Source organism: Nothobranchius furzeri, chromosome 13, assembly GCF_043380555.1.
Source record: "Nothobranchius furzeri strain GRZ-AD chromosome 13, NfurGRZ-RIMD1, whole genome shotgun sequence".
Classification (NCBI taxonomy): domain Eukaryota; kingdom Metazoa; phylum Chordata; class Actinopteri; order Cyprinodontiformes; family Nothobranchiidae; genus Nothobranchius; species Nothobranchius furzeri.
The window spans coordinates 53,960,207-53,979,834 of record NC_091753.1 but is presented as its reverse complement, the minus strand read 5'-3'; the positions used below and the strand labels follow the sequence as shown (position 1 = coordinate 53,979,834).

The 19,628-nt window shown below is 44.0% G+C and overlaps 1 protein-coding gene across 6 annotated transcripts in view; it reads left to right on the top strand.

Moving 5' to 3' along the window:
- The window catches only part of robo1 (roundabout, axon guidance receptor, homolog 1 (Drosophila)), a 327,637-nt gene that overhangs the window by 295,888 nt on the left and 12,121 nt on the right, over window positions 1-19,628 (top strand). For 5 of the 6 annotated variants that reach the window (XM_054742443.2, XM_015950995.3, XM_070543615.1 and 2 more), the window contains 9 exons: window positions 2,025-2,256; window positions 3,015-3,136; window positions 5,133-5,304; window positions 7,485-7,685; window positions 11,866-11,892; window positions 13,256-13,298; window positions 14,784-14,938; window positions 16,615-17,001; window positions 17,654-17,770. In XM_054742443.2, coding sequence (XP_054598418.1) covers window positions 2,025-2,256; window positions 3,015-3,136; window positions 5,133-5,304; window positions 7,485-7,685; window positions 11,866-11,892; window positions 13,256-13,298; window positions 14,784-14,938; window positions 16,615-17,001; window positions 17,654-17,770 — 1,456 coding nt within the window. The remainder of the gene's footprint in view (window positions 1-2,024; window positions 2,257-3,014; window positions 3,137-5,132; window positions 5,305-7,484; window positions 7,686-11,865; window positions 11,893-13,255; window positions 13,299-14,783; window positions 14,939-16,614; window positions 17,002-17,653; window positions 17,771-19,628) is intronic. The other variant, XM_070543614.1, reaches the window with a different exon arrangement.

Here is a 19,628-nt window from a genome sequence, read left to right as displayed (position 1 = left end):
TTAAAGAGATGTGTTAACTTAGAAAATGTGGGCGCAATTTTACTTGTCAAAAACTCCAGCGAACCTACCGACCCCCCCACCCCTCGTGCCGCTTCAGGTGTATGACGTCATCAACGACTAGTCGAAGTCGACTCGATTTTCATTACTTGACTGTCGACTTAAAAAAAATTAAGTCATGTAACCCCTATCATCCAGGTCATGGTCATCCAAGGGGTTCAAATGAAGGCAACCAAAGAAGTCCAGTTACCTTCATTTGAACCCCTTGGGTATTTTATGTTTTACCAGACTAAGAAATGGGTGCTACCAAAAAGAAACTTTATGCAAACATTGTTTTAAATATCTTTACACAGATGTCATTTTAGCATTTTGATGGTTTTTTTAAATGCCAAATAGAAATAAAATTGTGCTTCATTTGACCCCTACATGCTACATTTCGTTGCAATAGAGTTTCATGAAATAACTATAATGCAAACACATGGCAGTGTAAAGCATCAGCAAACGCTGCTTTCATGTTGGAAACTGGGGCTGTTTTTAAATGACGGTAATCCTCGTTGGTTTAGGCTGCACCCGTGCATATAAAGCAATAATAAAGCATTCTATAGTCTGAAAACTGCAGAAAAGATTTTGAAAAGAAGTTGAAGTTCTTTGAGCCCATATGGCATGAGCCAGAAACCAGAACATCTGAAGCTTTTTCTGCAGCTGAACCATCCATCCGTAGAGCTAAACTGCAGAGAGCCATGCCGTACAGCAAACCAGTGCGTAGCGTGCCAGTGTGTGCCCTCCCAGATTGGAAACATTTCACGACTGTTAAAACAATACAGCTGAGTAGGAAAAGACTCTCTTGCTCTTAAGTGGAAATAGCTTACAGATGTTAAAATCAGATAGGTGGTGAAGTACAGTTTGGAGCCAACGTCGGAGTTTTTGTGCTGCTACGAACATATGAGGTACTAATTCCCTCCTGTAATAGATCTGATTAGATTTTCTATTTGAGAACATATTAAACATAATGTTGCTGAATGCCCCATGCTAAGTATAAGTCTCCGGCCAGAACCACCGAAGGATGAAAACAATCCCCGTTTCCCTTTCGCCAAAAAGCCACCCCCTACATTCTTAGGTATTATGAAGTGTCACTGTGAGTGATAGATGGGAGATGAGGATCCAAGGAAAGGACACTGGCATGTCAAGACTGATTTAAAACATTACTGTCCAGTTACTGTGTCTCACTGGATTGTTCCAGTAAAACACACGACACGGGGGGAGCTGACATCGTAGTTAAGTGACAAAGTCCTCTTGTTTTATGGCGTTAAATGTATTCCCAATGTGGAGTTCTTTGGTTTTTACATTTTCCCTTGTGTTGTGGTAAATGGCTGCAAGATTTTCCAGCTAATGAAGACCACCTGACCTGGCAGCATGTTTTATAGAGGAGCGATAAAGAAATCACTAAACTCTTTACAAGCCAGTGCTGGTTGCTCTCCGTTGGGGTTTGATGGAAAATTAGCGTTCTGGTTAGCCGATCTTTTCTTGACTCGCGCTGCACTGCAAAGCAACATTAATTATTAACTGATTAAAATAACAGACAAACCATATCAGTTTGAATGACTCTACATCCGACACAGCTTAACTTCCTGTAGTGTCAACTATTCACTCTTTCCTGACTTCAGCAGTCTTTGGAGAGCAGGACAGGATGAGACAGGCTGTTCTGGGAGTATGGGCCCTATTTAACCAACTCCAGACTTGGAGGAACCTTTGGCCAATGACCTCATAGTGCGGTTTGCACAAATCACTGCTGCTCCAAATGGAGCGTAGACACAGTCAAAAGGAGAGATGGAGATGTGCATGAATAAACAGATGAGTGATGGGATGAATTAGCACCTCATTCTGTGCTGTGTCTGGAGCATTCAGCCACCCTAATCTATATTTGTCTCTCGATGCTACTTTGCCACATCTTTCTTTTTATTTTTTTTACCATGAACAGTGAAACGTGAAACTTACTGCTTCATCTGTTCTCTTGTGCCATTCACCAGGCAGAGCAGCAGTCACAGTACATCCAGGGCTACAAGGTAATGTACAGGCCGTCGCCCGAGGGGCAGCAGAGGAGTGAATGGGCCGTGTTTGAGGTGCGGACCCCTGGAGAGGACAGCGCTGTGGTGACGCAGCTCCGAAAGGGCATCACGTACGAATTCAAAGTCCGCCCTTTCTTCAACGAGTTCCAGGGAACGGACAGCGACGTTAAAATTGGCAAGACACTTGAAGAAGGTGTGGGGGGATGTGGATGTCTGGATGCGAGTGTTTGTTGGTGCCTCCATGTGTGCGTGCATCTTTTCTTGTGTACACAAACACACTTTTATCCGAGCAGCTTGCGTGTGTAAAAGCATACACCAGCTGTTCGTGGCAGGCAGGATCATATTGTGCTGAAATGTGGCGTATTTACAGCGTGCTCGGGTTTTCTAACCCATACACAACACTCCAGTGCATGTGCTGTACTAATTTTTTCAGAGGGTGTGGTGGTTGCAGTGTCTTGAGGTTTGGTTAAAACCCAACTGCAAATTTTAATTTGTAGCGACCGGTTCAAGAGAAATGTGAGTGTGGAGTGTTTACTGGTGTGTGTGCTTTGATTCTTTGCGTTAAAAAGCATTAAAACACAGTTTCTTGTTTTCTTTAAGTCAGTTGTAAATATGATTTTTACTCATTAACACATAATGTTAAAATCCTCCTTTTGCCGTATGACCATTTAACCGCAGGCTTTCAGCACCACGCATGCTCTTACAGTAACTTCCCGATGAGTAAACAGTTGTTTACCTATGAAAGCACTTAGGGGCCACTTCAGTTTTTTTTTGTTCAAAGCTTTGTAATTTTTATGATTCGTCGTTTGTTCTCGCATCCGCTTATTCTCTCACCGACTCAAAACCTGACAGCTAAATTTCACAAGTGAGGATGAGATGGACTGAGTGTGGTCACACAAACATGTGTCATGTATAAACATGTGTTTCCTTTTCTTTGTCTCTCCCTCCCAGCCCCCAGTGCCCCTCCCCGTAAGGTTACAGTGATGGAAAGCCGGGACAATGGGACTGCCATCGTCGTCTCCTGGCAACCTCCTCCAGAAGAGGAGCAGAATGGGGTGGTCCAGGAGTACAAGGTAACAAAAACACAGCCAGCAGTTATTTCAGGTCCGAGCAAATGGGACGTGTTCTTGTTCAAACATAATAGAGACACAAACATGGCTGCAGACAAAAGCGAGGGAGACATGGAAAAGTAATGCGTTCTTGGTTGAGGTGTACCTTTGTGCATCCATCAGTATGTGCTGAGAGACAACAGAGAAGAAAGGAGCTGTTGGGGACCGTTGGGAAATGGTGCCATCTAGTGAAAATAGTAAAATCTCACAGAATGTTTTTTTTTTTTTTTTTCCATTTGTAGCCAGCAAAGGTCTTCTTGGCTTTAGTGGTGATTTAAAATTAAGGGCATAAAGCTTTAGCTTCCTTTTATCGGGTTATGTAATTTTGTATTTAGGAAAAGAAAAGCATGTAAAAGAGAAATAAAAAAGAAAATTCTAAATAATGACTTAAGGCGTAAAATAGTGTAAATCCAAATCTTCCACATTTTTAAAGGTGTTGACCTGAAATGTGAGCGTCGCGCTGGGCTGCAACATTCAGAAACTACTTGGAGACACAAATTGTCCATTTTAAATAGTAAACACATTTTATACATGGCCAGTTCATGCTTTTAACTCATTGGCTGCCAGCCGTTAGCTGAACAGAAAGCCTGTGGCTGCCAGCGTTTTAGAGCATTTTACTGTTTTTTGAACAGCCAGAGAAAATTGTGCTCCATGACCATATAAACACCAAAACTACCAGAAGAAAGAGTAGACTCAGTTCTCACATCAGGAAGAATCAGCATGTTTGTAGTTTTTTCCGTTTTCACAATCCGATGTCGGAGTGTGAGCTGCAGAAGCTTTTTCCGGTTTACGCCTCGCTTTAGGCATAGCCGTTGTCGTCGTCTTTTCCTCCGCTTATCCAGGTCCGGGTTGCGGGGGCAGCATCCCAACTAGGGAGCTCCAGACCGACCTCTCCCCGACCTTCTCCACCAGCTCCTCCGGCAGGACCCCAAGGTGTTCCTGGACCAGATTGGAGATGTAACCTCTCCAACATGTCCTGGGTCGATCCGGGGGCCTCCTGCCGGCAGGACATGCCCAAAACACCTCCCCGGGGAGGCGTCCAGGAGGCATCCTGACCAGATGCCCAAACCACCTCAACTGGCTCCTTTCGATCCGGAGGAGGAACGGTTCTACTCCGAGTCCCTCCCGAATGTCCGAGCTCCTCACCCGATCTCTAAGGCTGAGCCCGGCCACCCTACGGAGGAAACTCATTTCGGCCGCTTGTATCCGCGATCTCGTTCTTTCGGTCATTACCCAAAGCTCATGACCATAGGTGAGGATTGGGACGTAGATCGACCGGTAAATTGAGAGCCTGGCTTTCTGGCTCAGCTCCCTCTTCACCACGACAGATCGGCTCGAACCAATCCGCCTGTCGACCTCCCGATCCCTCCTACCCTCACTCGTGAACAAGACCCCGAGATACTTAAACTCCTCCACTTGAGGAAGGCATAGCGGTGTCCCAAATCACACGAGAAGTGCAACACACATGGATGAAAATCAACTCTAGAGATGTTTACTCTCAAGGTGCACAAAGTTGTTCCCAAGCCCACCCAATTAAAAAAAAAAACTATTGACATTGGTAGCCAGCGGTTGGATAAAGAATGCCGACTTTAGTCTTTGAAACAGAAAGTTCAGTCTTTGTGCACCCCTCGCATCCACGAGAACTGGAGCTTTTTAACAAAGACAACGAGTAAAGGTAGCTCAACGTGGGAAGGTTTGCCTTGACGTTTGGGGTCTGGGGGTGATTACATCTCCCCATTTGTTTTTCACTGGTTCACGGCCACGCTTGGCTTGTTATGGCTACCTCAGGTGAAGCTGCCCTGGGTTAATGGTAGTCTTTAAAACAAGTCATGTCATAGAATATTTTCTTACTGCAGAAATGTAACACAATACCCACAGCTTGCTAAAATAGTGGCAGCGCCTGAACTGAATTTTTGTCGCAGAAACCTTGATTTATTCTTCTGTTTGTCTGTCATGGCAGATTTGGTGCTTGGGGAATGAGACCAGGTATCACGTTAACCGAACAGTTGACGGTTCAACGTTATCGCTGCTGATACCTAGTTTGACCCCTGGCGTCCGCTACAGCGTGGAGGTGGCAGCTGGCACCAGCGCTGGTGCTGGGGTCAAGAGTGACATCGCCTTCTTTCAGCTGGGTGAGTAGAAACAACCTTTGTAACTTTTCGGGGCATGAGTGTGTTCTCTCTGAGGCCTCCGGCCTGAATGAGGCCCAATCAGTTGATAAATAATTACAGCATTAACCCGTCTATCCGAAGTAAAGAGCTTTTATTATGACCTTCTGCCAAGTAAATAGGCATTTATGTAATTCCCTTCTTTGTAGTAGCAGACACGTTCAAGCCTCCACCTGCTCTCCCTTTCATTATCAACAGTGATGCTCAGAACTATAATTTAGTTCATTGCTGTTATACAAACATCATCAGGCTTGCCACAGAAAAAGATGAGGACTTTGAATGACAAGAGGAAGCTGGCGTCATGATCAGAACAGGGACGTTAAATTCTTGTGTGACAGCTGCAGAGCCGAGCGCCACGCCCTTTTCCCTTTTCTAATCAAAGGTGGAAAGTTTTCCGTTTCAGAATCAGAAGGGTTCAAATCACAACGTTAGGAAACTGGTGTGGTACCTGGTGCAAACAGAAAGATAAAAATAGATCATTAACACAGGAAGTACGAATATAATCGTGATATTTCAGTCATGGCAAAGAACTCTGACATGACGCATTATTCATGCCAAGACTGTAAACAAAGCAGTTTTTTTAGCTCTTTTTGTGCAACCTTTGGAAAACGCTTGGAGGGATTTTTTTGTTGTTGTTGCCATCTTTAATTTCCTGAACCTGTGAGCTAGCCCGCTAATGGGTCTGACAGAAAAACGGTAAAAACAGGATGAGGCGGCGAGAGAGATGGCTCCATCTGGTTTTAAATGTGTGATTGAGTGGGCCGGGATAGGAATGAAGAAGCGTTCCCTGTGACTGAAACAATTTATCTCACTTGAAGAGTTCCTGTGGTGATTGTTGCCATGTTCCAACACTGGAGCGGAACAATGCGCCTTGGGGACCGGCGCTTCACCCAAACGCATTTGTCACACCGAGCTCGTATGCATCATCCTAGCCCAGATACCTGAGCAGTCCCTCGTGGGCTGCTTAGTCACATTGGTAGGCTCCGATCCCTGGGCCGGACAGAGCCACAAGCTGAGAAAGACAGACGTGAGGAGCGATGAAGCCAAATGGAGACAAACTGATGGATAGGAAGGAATAAGAAAAGATATGGAGGTAGGACAAGAGGGCTGTTTGAGGGGCGTGTTTAGGTTTTTGAGAGATGGTAGAGAAGAATAGCTACAACATGAAGGATCTGTGGGAGAACAGAAGACAAGGTAACGAGGACATAAAAACATCAGAATGGCAGAGGGCGGGGCAAGTCTGAGCAGTCTTTCATGTTTCAGACATCAGGGAGAAGCAGACAGATGAAAAAAGCAGATCAAGAGCAGATTGTTGTGAGCAGACGGCATCTGAACAGCAGAACCGGCTTTGAGGCATTCATGTCGTCTCAGTTAGCTAATTATTGTGGTGTCTGTAATCTCTCTGGATGTATTTATATGTTTGGGAAACCACCATTGCTTGGAGTAAACAGCTGCTTTAGGAGTTTTCCTGTCTGGTTTTATCAGACTGCTGTGGTGCATCAGATCTGTTCACCTGCTTTTGTTGACTGGGATTTGCAACAAAAGCTGTCTGAATAACACAAACCGCTTCTCTCTGACAACTCAGTTACCCACAGGATGAAAAATAAAGCTCTTCAACAGTTTAAAGGACATCATTTCTGCAACAAGTTCTGTTTATTCTCAACAAGAAACAAATCCAACTCTTTTTTTTCTCAGTATGAATCTGTCATTGACTAATCTCACTTGTATTCACAAACACTTAAAGAGCAAGTCACCCCCTACCAGATTCTTACTCAACTCGCACTTCCTGTTTGAAAAATTCAACAAATGCTGTTGCCTAGCAGACCGAGGGCTGAGCCGCTAACAAATACACACACTCACGACATTGTGACATCATAATGTACCATCTAACATCATAGTGTACCTCTTAGCCAATAGGGACGGCAGATTTAAATTCAAATGCAGTGCTGAGTTTTTACCTGATGATGGTGCAACACTGACAGTTTTAGGCAGAATATTTAAATTTTAACTAAGATGCACTAAAGTGCCGAATTTTTGACTACACGTGTCTGCAGCACCATCAGACACTCATTTATGTAGTTTATCAGCGAAACATTTCATAATCAGTCAATTGCGATTTTTCCTCACATCCCTACTACGTCCAGATGCTTCTGGACGGATGACGGAGACCGTGGACCAGGAGAACCCTCTGTCCCAGCAGATCTCAGATGTGGTCAAGCAGCCTGCCTTTATAGCAGGCATTGGTGCCGCCTGCTGGATCATCCTCATGGTCTTCAGCATCTGGTTGTACAGGCACCGAAAGAAAAGGAACGGCCTGTCCAGCAGCTACGCTGGAATTCGCAAAGGTATTTACAGAAATACAATTTCCTCTTGTTGGTGCATCTACACATTTATACTCTGTTGTGTTTTTAATGTTCTTTCTTATCCAAAATGCTGCCAAACTTGCCTTCTGTCTTCGTCACTGAGTGATTTATTTGTGGAGCACTTGAGGTAAACTCTAAGAAGCAACGTGAGTTCCCATTGAGAGTGCAGCATGAGAACATCCTTTATTTTCTGCTGTCATGCTCATTCTGGGAGGTTGTGAAGAGTGTTTTCAGTCAGATACACTCCAAGGGCCAACAGTTCCCCCCAGACTGTGCTGGGAAAGCAAATGTTTTTGCTACAACTCCTTTTTATCAAGGACAAACTGACATTTTCACACGTGTTGGGTTTTCTTATCCGTTAAAAACAAGTCGCTCATGTGGAGGAGTTGGTCATTCTGCAATAGTCATGCTACTTTATGTGTGCTTTAGACATTTGAGATGATCCAAGTACGTTTGGTTTGCATGTCAAATTTTGTAGAGCCGCCAGACCGAAACACAATGACTACCTGATTTGAGCTGAAGTGACAGAGTTCATGACACACTCAGCCTCTGCCCACAACAGCTAAAGTCTGAAAACAACCATTAGCCTTTCTGTCTCAGACTCATTTTTGTGTGAGCTGGCTTAACGCGTGGCCTCGGGCTGTGCAGCTGCGAGCACTACCTGCTCCATCCCCACTTCTTGGCTCAGGTTTAATACCGACTGCCAGAGTGAGAAGAGATCAACTCCTCAACCCTGATGCACAAACAATGAACTGATTTAGCTGTTAATCCGTGGCTGCCAAACAGAAAACACAGACCATCCATTTCCTGGGTCTGCCGCATCCACAGTTGTTGAAAAATGGCAAGTGAGAGGCACCTCGCCAAGGATTTCTTCCACGGACACTTTAAACACGTGTGTGGTCCGCAATGGCTAAAGCTATTGTGTTTTCACTTATGTATTGGATTTCAGAATGCAGTAATGGCCTGCGGTCAGGCGTGAGGGACGACTGCCACGTAGAATGAGGTTATCCTTTGTCCTTCTGTGATTCTATATGTTGATGTTTACCCAGATTAGAAAAAAATGAGCTCTTCAGGGAACAGTAGGCAGACATGCTCCCCTCCTCCTCCTCCTCCTCTTGCACCCAGACCACAAAAGGCCACAGTCTTCGTTAGATCTGGTATCCAAGATTGTTTTCAAAGAGTATAATTGCAACCACATGAATCAACAGTCTGCTGTCAGGGTGAAAGAGGTTGAATCGGGACTTGTGCTGAAATGTATGGTGGTATTACATCCAATGGATAGCTATTCAGAAACATTTTTTCTACTTCAAAGAAATTCAAACATCTTCAGCTGCATTGATTCAAACATCTCGAGACACATCTATATGGAAAAAATAAACACAGGTTACATCAGTTTGCATCACTGCGCTGAACCAACCCCGTAAGCAATGCTGCAGAAGTCGTCAAACATTCACTGAGTGAAAATCTTTTAACAAGTGAGCCAAAGAAAACTGAAACTTGCAGCGCACAAACAGACTTGCATCCTTAGTGCTGCTGGAGGGGAACACCGTGTGATGAAATGGTGCCGTTTTGTTACGAGATGCGTACCCTTATAGCATGTTTGGATAGTCATCATCATCATCAACCTTTATTTATAAAGCACATTTAAACGGCGACAACGCCAACCAAAGTGCTGTACATGACAATATGTCACCAAACTAGATACAGCAACATAAAATAGATAAAACAAATAAAAACTATAATAACAAAAAAACAGGAAAGAACAAGGGTTAAACAGTCTCAGCCGGGAAGGCCAGGGAATAAAAATAAGTCTTCAAACGTACTTTAAAAGTGGGAAGGGAGGGGGCAAGTCGGTCCGTCAGGGGGAGTTGGTTCCAAAGTTTAGGCGCACAAACTGGAAAAGCCCGTTCGCCACGCGCCATTTAGCGGGCAGGAGGGACAAGCAGAAGGTGCTGGTCAGAGGACCTCAGGGTTTGCGCCGGAACACAGGGACTCAAAAGACGTGCCGAATAGGAGGGGGCCATTTCATGAATAGATTTGTAAACCAACAGAAGAATTTTGAACTTAATACGAAACCGAACTGGAAACCAGTGTAAATTTGCCAAAACAGGGGTGATATGCTGCCGTCGGTCTATGCCCGTAAGAAACCTTGCGGCAGCATTCTGAACCAATTGGAGGCGTACCACTGAAGAGGAGGGAATACCATATAAGAGAGAGTTGGCGTAGTCCAGACGTGACGTTACAAAAGCATGAACAACTGACTGAAGATCTTTTTTGTTCAGGACAGATTTTAGTTTGGCCAGCCTGCGAAGATGAAAGAAACACGACTTGACTACCTGATTTATCTGCGCATCCATTTTTAAAAAAGCGTCCAGTGACCCCCAAATTTGTAATTGTTGGCTTCACCAAAACTGACAATGACGGGGGCAGAGATGGCTCCACAGCAGGGGGGGGCATGGAGCAATGAGAATAGCCTCCAGTTTGGAGCTGTTAAGATAGAGAAAATTAGCCGAGAGCCAGGACCTGTCTTCACTTAGGCAGTCAGTCAGTGGTTGCACAGGGTCAGCAGATTTTAGGGCCATATAAAGCTGACAGTCGTCAGCGTAGAGATGAAACTTTACCCGGAATTTTCTAAAAATGGCTGCCAAAGGTAAAATATATAGATTAAAAAGAAGTGGACCTAAAACGGACCCCTGGGGAACCCCACAAATAAGAGGTGACACTCTAGTCTTTGTGTACTCATCAAACATTTATCAAAACGATCAAAGCCATCAAACAGCTGAGAGCTTCAGACTAGTTTGAGCATGAAGAGAAGAGATTCAAACACGATAATAAGATTGTATCACGTTTGTTGAAACGAGGAACAAAAGTGTCACAAGTAGTGTTTGTCCTCTTGAATTTCTCTTACAGATGAAGTTTTAAGCTGAGGTCAGCAGCAATTCAATATGAGAACAATGACTTGTGTTGGGTGACCGTCAGCAAGTGCTACTGCGTTTGTCTAGTCCCTGAGACGGCGTTAACTTGGCAGGCTGGTTGTTTTCCTGTTTAATTGGAAAACAGACAGTTTGATTCTTTACCCTGCAGCACAGCAATGTGTTCTTTAGCTTAACGGTGTAATAAAGTTGCTAATATACATACAACTTTAATGAGTAGGACATTTTTCAATCATTTATTTGCTTAGAAATCTCTATGGTAGTGCAGAGTACCTCTGTACACCAGGAACACTACAGTCTTTCAAGATTATTCTCAAACTAAACATTGTAGTAAATTGTAAGTATGTGTCAACAGCATTAAAAAAACTTACGGAAGCCATTATAACCATTATTGTTAGTAGATATTAGCATCAAAATGTAATAATGACTATTATTAGTATCAGTTTTTATGTTTCTCTTGTACATATCATGCACATATTATACATCAAACTCTTCAGTTACTTTTCCTCTCGCTCAATATGTCAAAACATGAGCAATCCCGGGTATAAAGTTTTGTTTGTTTGGCACAACCTAAATTAAAGTATTGTCATATTTTGCACAGATATTGTATTTTAGTACAAGTAAAGGCATGCATTATCATAGACATGTGACCTGAGGGTTAGGATTATGGGGAAGGAGCTGCATTTACTGATATCAGTATCGGAGTTTCACTAGATCGGTATTTCAGATACCAGTGAAAAAAGCCAAAGGTGCCTGGTTCTGACTTTTCTTTTTGGTATGCCACCCCAAGATTACCAGTGGCTTGTGTCAGTAGCCCCCTTTAAAGACTTCATGGAGGTGCCCCTGTATATGTAGAGAGCAACATGACTGTGTGAGAGTGTGTATGATTGAGTGAATAAAACACGTATTGTAAAGCATTTTGCAGAACCTGGATCAGGTGAAATGCGGCATGGAAAACAGCCTAGCTATAAATAATATCTACATGCCAGTTACTTGCATGCATGTGTGTAGTTATTAAACAGCCGATAGCCATGTCAAAATGAGCAGCTTATAATTCGAAGGCACTCAACTACCAACAGACCTCTGATTGGTCCAGGTGTGTACCAGAACTGGCAGCTAGATTAACGTTTTCTGTAAGGATTCAGAAAAGGAGGAGGTGGCGGTGAGGGTAAAGATGTTGGCTGAGGTGGCTTGTAACATGGGATTTTCTTTTTCTTCTTCCTCTACAGTTCCATCTTTTACTTTCACACCAACAGGTAAGCACCTTTCTTGAGTACGAAATGTTTTTAGTTCAGTAAATGGTGCCCAGCACAAGCCTATTTACTATTATTGGTTTTGTCAGTCCTGAAAGACCTGTTAGTATGTGAACCTGTTTAGATTCAGTACAGATTCATTAACTGTAGTGAAGTCAGTGAAGGGACACCATGATGTAAGCTAATAAAGGGAAACGGTGAGTAGCCGCTACCTGAAAACGAATGTTCTGGCGAGTGTTTGGACTGTCAGAACTTGGTGCCAGAGAAGGGGACACACTTCTGGGAGGCTGTTAAAACTCATAGTAACTTGATCAAAGAGCTGCTGGCAACCTCAGATGGGATTTTTTAGAATGACACACCGCTAACACCCCTGTGAATCAAAGTGGCACGGCGTGAAACGGATAAAAACTTTCCGTCTTTGAGTTCATGGCTGCAGTCTTCCTCCTTTTTCTTTAAATAATGAACTTTAATCCATCTGAACCTCTTTGTCCACCGGAGCTGTGTCATGGTTGCAACAAGAGGGGAGCGGTGAGCTGCAGCTGTGGCTGCGCTCGGGAACTATTAAACCCCCTTAAAGCTGAGTGACCCGAGCGGGAATTGGACTCCGATCTCCCAGTCCCAGGGTGGACACTCTACCACTAGGCCACTGAGCAGGTTTAACAGCACCTGAAGCCGATGCTTGTTGCAACACCAGTAGATCCTATCTATCAGCTACACGAGCATTTGTGTTTCTGTCTGCCTTGAGCGATGCAATCAGGTCAAATAACTTAGCAGCTGTAGACCCGTTTCATGTTCTAATGGTGAGATTTGCTCCTTATTGGTGTGATTAGGCCTGACACATCCTTTAGTGTTGTGTGAGTAGCTCATTGGGTGGATTTCAGTGGAGATTGTGTCAGTTATACCTCTGCTTTGTGCAGGCTGTAAAAACAGAAGCCACACGGTACTTTGTTGTGAAAAGAAGACGGAGACGCAGCAGAGCTAAGGCCCTGCCTTGTCTTCTCCCACCTTAATTGTAATTAAAGTTGGAAGTTTATCTTCCTTTCACACACTGGCAGCTTAGAGAGGGTCCTTAAGAGTCCAACGTGCTATGTGCACAGCTTCAAATACACAGAACCTAGAAACTACAGAGCTCTGCATCTTTCTTCTTCATAAGCCTCCGATGCATCCTCGTCCTGCTCCAGTCGCTTTAAAAACGTATTTGTGACTCGACTGGAATCGTGCACACACCTCAAACACAATAATTGTCATTTAATGCAGAAATGATTCATTTACTTTTGACTTATTATGACAGTTGTATAAATGATGATGCAATAAAAAGGTTTGCTTTGAAATCATGATGGAAACCTAATATGTGTTCTTTGTTTAGTGGCATATCAAAGAGGTGGAGAAAGTATCAGCAGTGCTGGAAGGTAAGGCTTTTTTTTAAGTGTGTGACTGCTTTCAATTTATTTTTTCATGTCTCAGAAAATTACATTATTAGACTTGATTTTTCAAACGGGGTGTTGAACCTTCAGAACAGACAAAAAAGGGATGGGCACATGCACTTTTCTTTCCCAAACACTAGGGGGCGATCTGAGTCTTTCCAAGGCAGCAGGTAGTATAAAGGGTGTAATAATGGTTGAGGAACAAAGACCAGGCCGAGTCGGATGGGAGCCCATCCCATGTGCTGGAACGCCACATCCTACCACAAGGCTGTGCCATAGCATCGCTCTAAAATAGGAACAGAGACCCGTGCATGTGCACAGCAGCAACTACGTGCCTATTGGATGGTGCACCACACACAAGCTGTGAGACTGCACAGCATTACACTTGCCAAAACTAATTTGTTTATCCTCTGGATGGCCTTTGGCATGTCGTCATATAGCTGGTAAATGGAATACGTGTGTGTGTGTGTGTGTGTAAGGGGGGGGGTGCATTCAGTTATTATCCGATTTCTGCTCAGAGAACAGAATGTACTTAATGCTGCACCATAAGTGTGTGTGTGTGTGTTAATGAATAGTTAGCTTGAAGCCATCAACAGTAAATCCATATTCATTATATTACTCCAGCTGTATGATTGAATCCTGTTTCCAGTGCGGCTGTGTCAGCTCTGCACTAAACAATGGTCGTTCAATATCAACATACAACTGCCGGGGTGACTGAGGAGCTATTGTGAGATTGTATTTGGCCGTACAAGACAAATGTGTTCATTACCCAAAATTAATCCAAGAAATGAGTCATTACGGGTGGAATGAGGAAATGTAATTCAATGCTAATTCAGTGCTGGGATATGCGGTCCGGGAGTTTTGAATACCAAAGCAGTATGCAGCCCCGCTAGAGTACACTGCTTCCCTTTTTACGCTGGATTGATTTGTTTAATCAGCAATAGGAAAAAAAAAATATTGTGCTGTTTTTTTCTGCAGCAAAGGTCAAGATCTACAGAATAATCCTGTTAACAAGTGATGTTATATCAGCTGCACTGTACTAAACAGGAGAACAAAGACACAAAAAACTCTATTTTGCATGTGTGTTTAACAGAAAACTGAGCTTTTGTGTGACGTTGAATTTACTCAGGGAGCAACATCAGGAGTGAATTTTATCTGGCTGTCTGATTCAGGCAGATCGCTAACGCTCACATGGTCTCAGAGCAAGCATCATCAGCTCTGTGGAAATCAAACACGCTCCATATTTAGCTCTTTTATGCGTTTCCTTATTGCATGTTTGGCCAAAAGGCAAAAAGTACTCAAACCGGATTTAGTTTTCCTCTTCTCAGCCGCACAAATAAACTCTGCATAATCTTCTTCCCCCAAACACTAGGTTCCTGCGGGTGTTTTCGTTCATTCAGACAAATGTCATTGTGGCGCTGGCTTAGTTTGTTACCATTGTCAAACATCTGGTCTCATTTCTCCTCGCAGGCCTGGTTTACTAAACATGGGAGACTCAGCCACTCAGCCCTGGCTGGCTGACACATGGCCCAACTCGTGCTCCAACCACAACGACTGCAGCATCAACTGCTGCACCGCGGGCAACGGCAACAGTGACAGCAACCTGACAACGTACAGCAGACCAGGTAAGTCACGCCACACCTCTCACATGCAGGCAGAAACCAGAAAAAAAAAATCACTCCTCTCCAAGGCAACGATGCAGTCCTTGACAAAATAACTATTGTGATAAGAAATGTGGGAGCTTGGGGGAACCTGCAGTGCAAGAGGAAGTAAGATCTGATATCTAGGTTAGCTCTCGAGGGAGTTGCTGTGTGCATCTCTCCCTTCTGCAGGTCTCCACTAGAGAACAGTAGAATAGTGGCTATGCGCGTGTGTGTATGATTTATTTGAGGTTGAAGTGTAGCCGTTTTAGGCAGGAAATAAAAGGAGTACACTGAGCAGGGCTTATAGCTCGACTCTGTTGCTAATCAAATTGCTCTGCTGATTTCCATACAGTTGTTATAGCTGGTAATGTAATTTCCTCTAAGTGCTCAGTTGTTTAAGAAATGTGCAGCGGGCAAGGGGGTCAAGGCTGGACGGCAGGCGATGGCCAGAAGCAGGGGGAGAGAGAGGGGGTGCACCTGGATCAGTAGATGGAGAATTAGGAACATTTGAAACCAGACAGAGGAATATGATGTGGTGTTTTTGCGCAAAGGGGAGCTTGTTTGGCTCCAGGTCCTTGTCCACTGTTGCTAAATCATTTACTGTATGGTATTTATAGAATAATATGCACCCAGAAACTTTCGCATGGATGACATGAGTTAATGTTAATATATTTCAAGCATGACCAACAACCCCATCATAGAAACTTGGACGCCACTAAAATCTTTTATGTTCTAAATTATGCACTTTGGGGCTCTAATAGCAGCACATAACTCCCGTCCAGCTGTTCTACCCAATATCCATCCAGCCTCCCGATGGTGTTCTCCCGACTTCAAACCTCTCTCAGAGAGGAATCATAATTCATTTCACAGACTTTATAGTCCAGTGCAGTTTTCCTTTGTGCTAATCACCCCTCTGAGGTTGTATGAGAGGCTGGAGCCCTCACTCTCCTTGCATGACACCCTGCTATATGACACTAAGGAGCTTGCCAGACGCATGCTTTGTGTGTGTGTGTGTGCCAAAACTAAACTGAACATTAAGAGGATCACTGACTAGGTGACAGAGCAAAGAAATCGGAGTTAATGTCCCTTTATCTCAGCCATAGGGGCGCTTTCACACAGCGTCCTTTGAAGTGTTGATCTGTTCCGTGCAGCTGAAATGTGAGGCGCGTGGCACGAGCCGCGTGTACTATGGCCGTCTTTGGTATTTACCGCTAGGCTGGCTCTCAGACCTGCTGGAGGATTTGAATATTTTATGAGCCAGGGAAAATTGGATCAGTCTGTGAAGCTGTGCTTTTACTGCGTGCCTCGTTCCATGTCTTTGATACAGACATGTCTCTCTGTCCCTCTCAATGAGGGAGGATGCTGCCGCTGTCAGATGGAGGGGGGAAAAATGGCTCCCCCACTGAGTTATTGGTAGATTGGTGCAACACCTGAAACGGGATCATTTGGTGAACAAAGCTGAAAATTAAAACAGAAAAATGGAATGTTTCTCCACTGGATAGTGATCTTTGCAAAGCTTGAAATGAAAATGTGTCTTTTGTTAGAATAAGCTCCAAATTAGATCAGATTGTTTGAAATCTTTTACCAAGCTGGCTTACTGCTGCTAAGCTGATCAGCAGCAGTAAAGACTGACTAAATGCCCTCCTCATGTTCTCCAGCCGACTGTATCGCCAATTATAACAACCAGATGGATAACAAGCAGACCAACCTCATGGTGCCAGACTCAGGGGTCTATGGAGATGTGGACCTGTCCAACAAGATCAATGAAATGAAGACCTTCAACAGCCCAAACCTGAAAGATGGCCGCTTTGTAGGCACAGGGGGCCAGCCAACACCTTACGCCACCACTCAGCTCATCCAGTCCTCCATCATGAGCAACAACACGAACTCAGACAGAGTCATCGGTGGGAGCGGAGGTGGACTCGGGGGTGGAGGGGAATTAAATGAGAAACACTGCTGGAAGCCAGCATCAGCCCAGCAGCAGAAACAGGAAATGGGCTCCCAGCTCCAGTACAGCATCATGGAACAAAACAAGCTCAATAAGGGTGAGTGTGTGGAGTACCCAGCAGCCTCTGTTACAGAGGTCAACTCCAGGCCATGATCTTCCTCCACTTGACTTTCCCCTCTGTTCTCTGCTCTCCTGGCTGATTCAGCCACCCTATGGATGTCTATGCAAGAGTTTCATGCTTATTCACCATTTGGCTCTTTCCTCCCAGTCTTTTTCAGTCCACAAAGGCATCATCACTCTTTCTTTCTGCTTGTCTGTTTGGCATTCATGTTATCCTTCATCATCTTTTGGGCCAGGCTTGAATCCTCTCTCGGTATTCTGGGTATTGCTCTGATAAAGGCGGGCGCTGAAAGCGCTTCTCTATCTGTCACATTTCTATAAAGACGACAAAGATAAATCAAAGCTGTTTGAATCAAGCTATAATTATCTTATCCTACCTGGTGAAAGGACCCTTGTCTAGCATTTAACATCAAAGATATGTGTTGCATGTGATATATAGTCACCTGAGATCTATCCTGCATGTCTGTCTTTGCATTTACCTTATAACATTAGGCTCACTGCAGGAGAATTAGAGAATTTTTGGTTACATCGCCAATGTTCTTCATTCCTTTTCATGAGAAACTGGGTGATTTCCTTTGACCTCTGACTAGTTACGCCTGGGAATGAACTAACTGGACTCTATCCAACAGATCGCTACAGAGGCGGCGACAGTCCGATGCCAGCCACCATTCCCTACAACCAGACTCACGACAGCCACACCGGGGGCTCCTACAACAGCTCTGACCGAGGCAGCAGCAGCACCTCTGGTGAGATGTGTTGGGCTTTATAGAGAAATACAACTTAAAGGGGCATTAAGGAAGTTTGACAGCCAAAACATGTATAGAAATAATAAATGTCTTCTTCATACATTCTCCTGCAATACCCTGGTCCTGTAGAATGAGCCCTGGCATTTTTACTGTGATTGCCTGTTTTTCTGTAAAATCACAGAAAAAGAGAGATGCTCGGGTCGAGCAGGCTGCTTCATGCGCGTTCACGCTCAGGCATCGCCCGTAGCATTTGCTATCCGTAGCTTTAGTCTTTGTCGCTGTTCCTAACGCCTAGTGACAAAGCTAGCTACAATTCTGGAGACACTTAGCTACTTTCTGTAGAACTTTCTTCTAGATATTTCCTGCAAATTAGCAACAAAATAGCCATTTTAGCTCTGAACCGTTCTTTGAACGTTGTTTCAGCTGTCACAGTGGCGTGTCCAGATCTTTTAAAATGGGGTGGCCCAGGTGAGGCACTACTTTGTGCATATGTGGCACCAGTGGTTATGCTTTTTTGTTTTACCTCAAGCCTTTTGTGGACAATGAAACGCCCATTTAAAGGAAATTCTGTGTGGTGACACCTGGGGTGGCCAATCAGATTCCAAGGGTGGCATGTGCTACCCCAGACCACTCCCTGGACTGAGCTGTCATCAAGGATATAAATGTTACAGATACAAATGACATCACTGGCGCTTTAGCTCCCCTAGTAAAACATCGGCCTCTCGTGCAGAAGACCTGGGTTTGATTCTGGATGTGAACATAGTTTATTTAGTTTCTTTTTTACATTAATGGTATATTTTTACAGTAAGATGCCCAAATTTTTATTTGAGACTCGCCGAACGGCATTGAATTCACAGATAAAAAAAGATGTGGGTTCAACTTTCATTTTGGAACAATTTTTCAAGCAAGGGAAGGGAATGATCTGAGCATGCAGGAGGACTGACCCATCATAAACCTTTGTCGGCTGTGCTGAAGAGAAAGGTACAGAACCACATTATTTAATTAATTAGCTGCGCGTTCTCCTGTCCTCTGCCCTCCGGGCCACACACACACACCCACCCACCCACACACACACACACACACACACACACACGGGACTGTCTCAGCTGTTATTTTCGTTAAAGAGTGTGCACGTACAGCATGCGCGCCTCGTGCACGAGCCTACTATTGAAGCTGGCGTTACGCTTTTGGCCTGAGGGGCAATCGCAAGCATAAAAATTTAAAACTCCATTAAGTCCCTTTAAAGGCGCATCATCAGATCTCTTATCAACTTATTCCACTTCTTTTAGACTTTAATAATTAACATTTCATGTTTTGCCAAGTAATCTTTTAGCTTCTGCAATCACTGTGAACCCAAGACTCCCGTACACATACTCCACAAAGGCAATACATCATCGTAGTGACACTAATAAAATATGCTTTAAAGGCTTTTTCTGATTCATTTATCCTGTCAAATTTTATGAAAACTTTGCAAAAAAGGGCCGATTAGAGTAGTTGCGCTGCTTCTAAACAATGAAAGAACCACTAGAGCCTGATAATGCTTACAAGAGTAAAAAGAAATGTATGCCTTTTATGGTGCCTCTAAGTAGTTCTCTACGTATTTGTGGTGCTAGTTTTGCCCTAGCTTACTTTAACCAGATTTAGCTCAATTCTATTGTGATGCGGTTTAATATCCGGAGCTCGATGTGGACAAGGATAAATGATTACACACAGCAGACGGCATGCAACGCTGCCACCTTAATGCCATGTATCCATTCTGATATCACATTTGAAGTTCAAGTCATTAAGAAAAGGCCTTTTGTGCTTGCTGCACATCACAGCTCATTGGTTCACAATTTTAATAGTGTGGCATTAATTG